Raw genomic sequence first — 10,738 nt, 5'->3', positions numbered from 1 at the left:
ACTCATTCCTTTTAGTTTTCTCTTCTCCAAAAGTTTCTTGTGCTGCCTCCTTTATCACTCCTTCTATTATTTCCCATTCTTCCTCAACCACTCGAAGTCTGTTATTCTCTTTCTCCTTCAGTTTACTCTGTACCTTACTTACATATTCACTAATTACTTCTTCGTCTTTCATTTTTTTCATATTCCACTTCTTTCTCTTGGCCATCTCGTTTGTTTGCACCGCTATCAATTTTTCCCTCATTACTAATTTTACCAGGCCTTTGCACCGCTATCACAATTGGGCCCTCTGCAGCTTCTCACGTCAATAACTGATGAGGCATGACGTGCATTAACCAGTATATGATCAATCTGGCTTATTGTTCCATTAGGTGCCTTCCATGTTCCTAAGTGAATTCTTTTATGTTCGAAACAGGTACTTGTTATGATCATGTTGTTCCTGACAGCAAACTGGCAAAGAAGGTTCCCATTCTCATTGTTTTCTGCATGTAGAGTATGCCGCCCTGAAACCCCTTGTTGATTCTTGTCCTTTCCTATCTGAGCATTAAAGTCGCCCAATACGGTTACCATATCGTACTTTTGGATCTTTCCACATGCTTGTTCCAGATTGTCATAGAACTCTTCTTTCTCGTTCTCATCTTTCTCTTCTGTAGGCGCATGTGCATTTATAATTGTTATGTTTCTAAATCTTCCTCTCAACCGTATTCTACACATCCTTTCATTAATTGCTTCAAATTCCATAAGACTTTTTCTCATCTTTTTGGTTATTATAAAGCCTACACCGAATTGTCCGGTCCTCCTCTCTGGTCCACTATAAAATAATGTGTACCCTGGCTTATCAATTCTTCCTTGTCCCTGCCATCTAATTTCCTGAAGTGCAACCAGATCATACCTAAATTTTAATATCTCGTTTGACACTTCATTCATTTTCCCAGGTCTTAACAAAGTCCTGACATTCCATGTTGCAAGTGATAAATCATTAGTCCGTAAATATCGCCAGGTTCGAATTCCATTACGTCCATCCATCATCCGAGGCTGTTGCATTGGTTTCACAACGGTTTTATTTCTTTCCAGGGTGGGGTTGTCGGCCCCACGCCCAACCCCCAACCTGGAGGACCAGGATTTGTATAGGGTTTTCTCCCCTAGGTAGGTTGGCATTAGCGTGCCTTCGGAGTCCTTCCTGCCCCTCGGTTTTCTGTCAGGGTTTCCTTCCCTTAGCCTTTGGGGATCCCTCCCCTTACTGCAAGGCAGCAGTAGCTGAGCTTATTTAGTGGCGGCTCTCCTCGCCACATCGCAGGATTTTCTTCGGAGACTTGCAGCATTTACCGAGATGCAGTTGCCACTCCACATCTCACTGCCTCCTCCAATCCTGCTGCTGCTTGTCCGCGACTGTTTCCAGCTAGCCAACATATCTGCTGGCCGTTTCTCTATCCGCAACCTGGGGACGCGCCTGGTGGCATGCAGCTCTGCCACTGGGAAGGTAACCCAGCCCAGGAGCAAATAAGGACTACCACACCTATAACACCAAGGGAAAGAATGACTTGGAATTACACAATACCACATTCTACCAAAAGGGGTAACATATAATGCTATACGCTTATTTAACATGCTACCAAAGGCATTCAAAAATATAAAGTCATTCCCAGTATACAAGCAACATATAAAAAGATTCCTAAAGGTACATTATTTTTACTCAGTGCAAGAGTACATTGCCACCGTAAGTGGCAGGAATAACAGCAATAATGTAACAAAGTAGAACTGCCCTATGTGGGGCCTAACTTCACATCCCCGTAGCGCAAAGCACAGTGGGGCACTTTGCTTACTCTCTCAACATTCTCTACATTTTCTTTCCAAACTTCCGTCAGCAGTGCAAGGTTGACGGTCTTTAGTCTATCCTTTCCAGACGTCTTTTCATCGATACTCAAGTATTTCAATAGCTCCCTGATGGAATCTCTTGACATTGTGCCTCGGCAGAAGCTGGCTCCCCACTTCTAAGACTACAGATCCTCGACTAATATTCCCCTTGCACAGTGGAAAACCCCTCACATACATCACATCAGAGACATTGCAGCTTCCAGTTAGGGTACATTCAGCGGCGGCGTCAGGATTAATCACCTGGGGGTGCTGAGGGGTTGCGGAATAAAATTTAGGGGGTGCAACGTTGAAAATAAAAAAAACAACATAAAATTTCTGTCCCTAAATCAAATACTAATCAACATTTAGTATGAATCTATGATAATATGCTAATGAAACTGTTTCATTTTTGCCTGATTTTAGCACAACAACGTCGTTTGGAAATTTGAAAAGAACAGTTTGTTCAAGGGAGGCCAATGGCATATATAGAGGACTTGAGGATTTTTTTCCATAGAGAGGCAAGCAAGGCAAGGCATTTTTCCACGGAGAGGAATATTCCCCCCCCCCAAATAGCGTTGCTCAATCTATAAAACAAATCTTCAGTTTCAAATTACCATGTTGTTGCAACGCTCTAATAATAATTAACATACATGATCGTGACTGAAATGTACACTTTAGAGTGACATCCATTGTTTTAAGTCCACTTGATAGACTAATCGGGATTGGGCCTACAGTTTAAAATGGGATCCGAACCACTGTGTGTTTCCACCGGGTATTGAACCCGGGATCCCTTGATTAAAAGGCACAAGCAGTTGAGGTACGCATTTCAGTTATTAATCAAATGTCAAATACGTTGTATAATTAACAACAACTGTTGAGTGTTCAGTTTGCGTGCGTTGGGTAAAGGAAAGAAATCGGTACTACTCGTATTCAACCTAAAGTTCTGCAGTTTGGAAAAGAAAATAACACAATAAATACGAAATAATGTAGTCACTTTTATGTAATTATCAATACACTATTTTTTTTTTTACTGCTTCACTTTTCTGAAAATGTTCCGTTGCTATGTTAACCCTCTCTTTGTTTTACATAATGCATAGCCTACCTTTCGTCTGCACAGATGCTGTGGTGTCAGGACAAATCGGTAAGTGCACAGCAACTTCTTAGTTAAACTCCCTTGGTTCTCACTGTCCCCAATAACGAATTATAACATTTCTTCGCGAATTTTTGGCCTCTTCGTAACAGTCTTTGAAAAAGTCTAAAATGGTACGTTTACTATAACAAATAGAACGAATTAACAAGGAAACTACCGTCACGATAAAACTCGCGTTAAATAATTTTCCGAGAACGACCTGATGATACTTGAAAGCAACTGAAATTTTTGTTCCAATGCGAATTGAAGAGAAGAGGAAGAACAAATAGGCGGACATCAAAACCGTGCTAACAGTGCAAAGGAAAACATACAACTCTCACTGAGCTATATACATTTATCGAAAAGCACAAACAGACACAAACAACAAATCTGAAGAAATATAGACAAGGGCCGCTGATCTTACACTACAGGAAAATTAATGCGGAATCTCTCTGAAAGTAGAATCAATGCTTGCCTGTTGTAAATAATAACAGCAGTCTCACTTCAGTACCTAACATTCGGCCCTTAATAAAATGACAACGACACGACATAATATGACACTGTAAGAGGTAATATTTTCGGTACAATATAGGTTTTGGATAGGGGTGCTGAAGGGGGTGCGGAATAAAATTAAGGGATGCGCAAGCACCCCCTCGCGCCCCCCTGGCGTTCCCCCTGGGTACATTCGTTTGTTCCAAGCTGACGTATTGCCTCTAGTTCTGTACACCTACGAATTATACGCTACATGGCTTCATCAAACGGTAGGCGAAAAGCGCATCAAACTTCCCCTTCACAAATACTTCTTTTGGCGTAGCTTGTAGGACCACCGTGTTCTTTCAGTACAGACAGGGGTGCCCATAGGGAAGGATTATGGCGCAGTATGCGCCATCGAGATTTTTGGAGGATTTTATACCTTCAAATAATATAAAATTCAACATTTATATATTTTTCCAAAATACATGTAAAAATTGTGCACCTTAAATACACCATATTTAATCCATTAGATGAAGAAAAGAAAGTGTTCAAGTGTATTATCGAATGGGTGGGGAGAGAAATATCCAACTCTTACAATTATACGTTATGGGCGACAGTATCCAATTATAGGTCTTAGATTATGGCGGGTATTCTAGTTAGAGGGGATTGAGCATTATATTGAGGGGGGTATCCAATTCTTGTGCATTACTGTTGTCTTATACTGTTGCGAAGATTCTGGTGTGGAGACTGAGAATTAATTTTTTGGAGGAGGCAATATCCACTCTTCAAGATCAACAGTAAGTCTAAAATTGGCTTAAAAATTTTTGTGGTAGGATTGAGTATTAAATTTAAAGGGGGGAGATAGAAAGCTGTTTATAAAGTGTTGAATTTTAGATTGTCAAGAAATTTCTGTAGTGGAGAGAGAGTTCGAACATTAAATTTTGGGGACTGTATTTAGCGATACGCTATCCACATGTTTTCGACCCGGAACGTACCAAAAGAGAAGCTGGAAAAGATTAAATATCTGTGGATCCTAAGAAAGTATTGACACCCCATTAAATTAATATTCTTGAAAGCCTGCAAATAAATGGCGTAAAGTGAGAAATCTTATGGCATTTCAGATGCTATGGCATATTTCATGACATTTCTCAAGGATAAAACGCAAAGGGGTCCCGGGTTCGATACCCGGTGGAGGCACAAGTGGTTCGCATCCCATTTTAAACTGTAGGTCCAGTCCCGATTAGCCTTACTGTGCATAAAGTGGACTTAAAACACCAACTCGGAAAAAAACACTCAAGGATAGAACCCGTCTTATTTCCGTAGCATTTCTCGTAGCATAACCAATCAGAAGCGACCTCTAGGTCACGAGTGAAGTTGTAATGGAGGCCGCGCGAGATGTAAACAATGTATCACTTCACATTTTTAAAAGCCGATAACTATTCAACCGAGAGGAATAGCGTTTCGTATAAAATGTTATTTGGTATAAAACAATGGCGATGCTTACATACATACTTTACAACGTTTACTGTACACGTATGGAAGAATATTTTAGTTTTTTCAAATGTAAACACTCAGCATAGATGGTGTAACTCGATGTGCCTTTCATGCTGTCTATGTTATACATTGTAATAGCAAAAGCTAGCCTAAAAGTTACATTAAATGTTTGCATGTAAAATACTATCTGCTATAAGATTTTTGGAAGCATTTACATAGAGCATTTATGCTAGCAAATATGCTAAAGGAAATGCTTTCGTCTAAAGCCGGCTTCAGTCTCTCACCGCTGCCTCCTCATCGGGAAATGATGACAGAGGATGAGACAATATTTTTAGATCTGATCCTCCTGAATCTGCACTCGAGAACCTCCTTCTTCCTCAGATTTCTCGAGAAACAGCCCAATTTTCTGCGAAGACAACCCACGCTGACACGACATCCTATCGTCGAGTACCGACTCGTGAATGATGGGTCCAAGAACAACCGAACATGCTAGCTCCAATCGCGCCAATCGTGACAATTGAATAAGTTGAAAGCAAAGCTGAAAGCAAGAATCAAGTAGCAATCGTTGCATGAAATCAAACATGTTACAGAGAGTATTTTTTTTTTTTTAAAAAAAAATATATATATACAGGGTGTTTCTAAAGGTCGTTTACAACGCTTGGGAGGTGATTCCTCACACGAAAAAAAAACCAGAAGTGTGAGTTCCATTTTTACGACTAAGGGCTCGTTTCCGAGATAGGAGCCTCGCAAAAGGTGAAAAAGTGAACTTCACACCTAACTGGGACGAATACTATCACAGATAGAGATGCGGTTCCAAGGGAATCATCAAGGAATCGTATGTGCTCAGTCCGGAAGTCACTATGAAAAGTTCACTGCACGTATGCGCAATGGATTCCTCACAGGAATTGGGGATTTCCAGCAAGAACAATGCATGGAAAGGGTATGTAACGCAGCAAGAAGGACCGTGACAATGAGAAATGCGTTAAGGACAACACATCCCGACCTCAAACATCAAAACATGTGCACGGAACACAAAATCCGAAAAGTTGAGCACGCTTGCATACCCCAGTTACACGCGAGGAATGAACGAATCATGTCATGTGGCATGCGAGAGACACATTACTTCACCAGGAGGAGGGAAAGAAAAACACAATATCAGATAATTGCGACAACGTGTATTTTTACACGCGACAACTACGTAATATCCCCCCTCCCCCACACACAACAAACAACAAATGCTACAATGTCTTACGCACAGACAGTGCATGTCACTGTACACCAACTGAAGATGTCACTTTCACCACACAAAGGGGGTGGGGAGCAATACCAAAAGTGTTCGCACGCGATCATTGTGACGTAAAAGAGACCAGTTTTGGAAGCGCTGCACAGGCAAGTCTGGCTCTCGTAGTCTACGTTTGACCTTCATGACTGCTGTTCCCGCAAGAGGAGCTCGAAGGGTTGGTTCTCTCCGGCAGTCGTCCCAATCGTGTTGCAGGTGCTGGGATATGATCAGCAGTTCGCTCTAGGTTGTCATACGCATTGAAGAGTACTAGTATGTTGCATTGAAAGAAGTTGACGTGGTGGAGTGGGCAAGTCAAGTATCGCAACAATTGGTCTGTGGTGTTCGTACGGTGATACGGCCAATTTGTGCAGTGTGCCAGTGTTAAACAAAAACAATACTTTGCAGTTCCAGCTCCCTATTACACAGATGGCTGCGTATACGACCCAGCAGCTAGCAGACATGCATCTCATGTATGGGGAGGCACGTGGTAATAGCCGTGAGGCAAGGCGTCTTTATGGAGAACGCTTTCCACATAGACGTTTACCGTCTCACACCTTCTTTCAGGTAGTGGACAGTCGACTGCGTGAAACAGGGTCAGTGTTACCACCGCGACAAGAAGTTGGAAGACCCCGAAGTGTACGCACACATCAGTTTGCAGAAGATGTGTTAACAGCGGTCGCAGAACATCCTGGCACCAGTACGCGAGTGCTCGCTCGGGCACGAAACACGTCTCATGTGAATGTTTGGCGAGTGTTGTCAGATGAAGGAATGCACCCTTTTAAACTGCAGAAAGTACAAGAACTGTTACCTCGTGAATTTCGCCCTCGTATGGAGTTTTGCCAATGGTTGTTGCATCAGCTGGACACAAACCCTCACTTCGGGGCAAACGTATTGTGGACAGATGAAGTCATTTTCACCAGGATGGATGTCTTCAATAGTAGAAACAGTCATGTATGGGACTTTGACAACCCACATGCACTTTTTGTGGCCCATCACCAGCACAGGTTTTCAGTGAATGTGTGGTGCGGGATAGTACATGATCATTTAATTGGACCATACATTCTCCCTGTTCGCCTGAATGGTCGCACGTATCATGCATTTCTTAGTGAGGTTCTGCCTGAACTGTTGGAGACCGTACCTTTGGCACTGCGGCAAGAAATGTGGTACCAACACGATGGGGCACCAGCTCATTTCGATCGTAATGTACGACATTTCCTGCATGACGTGTTTCGCAATAAGTTCATTGGTAGGGATGAGCCTGTGCCTTGGCCACCGAGGTCGCCAGATCTCAACCCTCTCGATTTTTTCTTCTGGGGAGAAATGAAAACCCTCGTATACGACACACCTGTCACATCAGCTGAGGACCTCGTTGCTCGCATCAACGTCGCCGCCGCGACGGTAGCAGATACACCTGGCTTGTTTGCTCGTACTCGACAATCCTTGATTCGTCGCTGTCATCTCTGCGTAGAAGTAAACGGCAGACATTTTGAAAACCGTCTGTGATTATTGCCCTCGGCAAATACCAGTGAGAACACTTTTGGTATTGCTCCCCACCCCCTTTGTGTGGTGAAAGTGACATCTTCAGTTGGTGTACAGTGACACGGACTGTCTGTGCGTAAGATATTGTAGCATTTGTTGTTTGTTGTGTGTGTGTGTGGGGGGGATATTACGCAGTTGTCGCGTGTAAAAATACACGTTGTCGCAATCATCTGATATTGTGTTTTTCTTTCCCTCCTCCTGTCTCTCGTATGCCACATGACATGATTCGTTCATTCCTCGCGTGTAACTGGGGTATGCAACCGTGCTCAACTTTTCGGATTTTGTGTTCGGTGGTCATGTTTTGATGTTTGAGGTCGGGATGTGTTGTCTTTAACGCATTTCTCATTGTCACGGTCCTTCTTGCTGCGTTACATACCTTTTCCATGCATTGTTGTTGCTGGAAATCCCCAATTCCTTTGAGGACTCCATTGCGCATGCGTGCAGTGAACTTTTCATAGTGACTTCCGGACTGAGCACATACGATTCCTTTATGATTCCCTTGGAACCGCCTCTCTATCTGTGATAGTATTCGTCCCAGTTAGGTGTGACGTTCACTTTGTCACCTTTTGCGAGGCTCCTATCTCGGAAACGAAGCCTCAGTCGTAAAAATGGAACTTAGACTTTTTGCTTGTTTTCGTGTGAGGAATCACCTCCCAAGCGTTGTAAACGACCTTTAGAAACACCCTGTATATGCTGTCCCCTGCACAATTTTATTACCAGTTTTTTGTTGGGGGCACACTGAGACCAATCAAGATCAAATATTGGCTTCAATCACAGGCACACCACTACCCCACCTTATCAATAACAAATGCTGACAACAAACCAAAAATCACCAGTGTAGAGTTAGAGGATTTTACAGATCCCAATACATTAGAAACATCTTATGCTGAAGATGATGGCACTCTGGAATTTCATATACAAATAGGAGACAAATTATATTTAGAAAATCCTGTAGTATCAGCTGCTGAACACCCCATAGTTGCAATATTCTTGTTTTCATATTATGTCTAGACAAATTATTGTTGATGAATTACACAGACAAGCCAGACATAATTATAAGAGACTGCCAGTAGTCACAAAAGGCATAGATGATTTATGGCAGTGCGACTTGATTGAGATGGCAAGTGGACAGCTGAAAAACTTAGACAAAATCAACAAGGGCTACAAGTATCTACTCACTGTCATAGATACATTTTCAAAATTTGCCTGGGCTGTGCCACTCAAATCCAAGACTGGAAAATGTGTTACAGAAGCCTTCAGGACAATCATCAATCAGAGTGGAAGATCACCGCGCTATTTGCAAACAGATAATGGCAAATAATTTTATAATTCTGTGTTCCAACAATTTATTAAAAGCCAGTCAATACAACATTATTCGAGTTACAGTGATCTCAAGGCCTCAATTGTAGAGAGATTCAACAAAACCCTAAAAAATCTTATGTATAAACAATTTACACTTCAAGGTAATTATAAATGGCTTAATATTCTTCCAGAACTTCTACATAAATATAACAACTCGGTCCATTCCACAATCAACATGAAACCCTCTGAAGTAACTTCATCTGATGAGCAAAAATTGATCAGGACTGTTTATTATACTAGATACCAGCCAACAACAAGAAAAGCCAAATACAAGGTGGGTGATCAAGTAAGAATCAGCAAATATAAGCACTTATTCAAAAGAGGCTTTACAAGAAACTGGAGCACTGAATAATTTACAGTGGTTCAAATTAAACCTGGGACCCTTACAGAGGGCTGCACAACGGCCAGAATCGCTTACTAGGCCCGCCTGGTTGGTCGGGCGGGCGAGTAAAACTATATACCTGGGTTTTGACCCGTCAAGCATCGAAAGCCCACGGGTAACTGGAAGGCCTTGCAAGACGAAGCTCGCTTATCTTCAGCGAACGCTGATTCCGGTTTTGCACCGTCTCCAGATAAATGAGTCACGCAGTCACCGTTGCCAACTTTTAGATTCTAAACTGTTCTAGGAGCACTTAAAATGTTCATCACTTTTATCAATTTGAAATTGCAGACATTTATTCCTTGCTAGAAAACATTTGTATCGCTCACACCCAGTGGCGGCGATTGGGTTCCAAAACTAGAGGGCCAAAGTGCAAATGTACGGGGGGGCAAGGATAATTAATTTCCCTTGGTACATGAGGTTAGCGTGGTGCAAAAGTAGCAAAAAGTGGGGGGGCAACTGCACTCTCTCGGCCCCGCCCCTAATTGCTGCCACTGCTGAGACCTGTACAGGAGTACGAACCAAGTTTCGCAAAAAGTGCCATCGTAAATACTTTGGAACTTTGTGTGACTGGTGGTTGTTCTACATTATACTTTTTTCGGGGTGCTCCCCTATGGCGCAGTGGTAGTGTCGTCGCCTTGTAATCAAAGGGTACCAGGTTCGATACCCGGTGGAAGCACATGATGGTTCAGATCCCACTTTAAACTATAGGTCCAGTCCCGATTAGCCTTATTGTGCATAAATTGACCAAATAAATGAATCAATCAATCAAACAGATTTTCTCTCTGGTGTAATTTTGCCAATTCAATATCCGAATTAGTTGCTCAAGATCCCCCCCCCTGAACACTAAGGCACGATGGTCCATAAAATGGAACATGAAATCATAATTTGCATTATAAAAGGTTTTTGAATATTGTCATCTCTTTCAACAAATCGTCGTTCGCTAGTGTTGTTGCTAGTTATCTTGTTCTCAGACCGCATTGATAGTAATACGATACAAAATATAATTGTTAGCTTGTATTTTCACACGGGTGCAAATAACAGGCAATGCTACTTACACATTTCAACAAACAAACAACGTAAAAATGAAACCGACAGAAGATTTACGATTTCAAGACCAGAAAGGTGACATAAAATGAACAAGACACACAAACCTATTTCAAGACCATCGAAACAAATTTAGAAAATATGTGGTAGTTGGTTTGACATAATAATGACACTAATTTGA

The 10,738-nt window shown here is 42.1% G+C and overlaps 1 protein-coding gene across 1 annotated transcript; it reads right to left on the bottom strand.

Annotated features, from left to right (window-relative positions):
- Positions 1 to 249: 249 nt before the first annotated feature.
- On the bottom strand, positions 250 to 711 carry LOC145988980 (protein CFDP2-like). Its single transcript, XM_083124282.1, has one exon. The coding sequence runs from the start codon at positions 709 to 711 to the stop codon at positions 250 to 252; it is 462 nt and encodes a 153-aa protein (XP_082980408.1).
- Positions 712 to 10,738: the final 10,027 nt, after the last annotated feature.

Source organism: Lepisma saccharinum, chromosome 6, assembly GCF_977018435.1.
Source record: "Lepisma saccharinum chromosome 6, izLepSacc3.1, whole genome shotgun sequence".
NCBI classification, from domain to species: Eukaryota; Metazoa; Arthropoda; class Insecta; order Zygentoma; family Lepismatidae; genus Lepisma; species Lepisma saccharinum.
The sequence above is the reverse complement of the archived record's forward strand: the minus strand, read 5'-3'. Positions and strand labels throughout refer to the sequence as shown.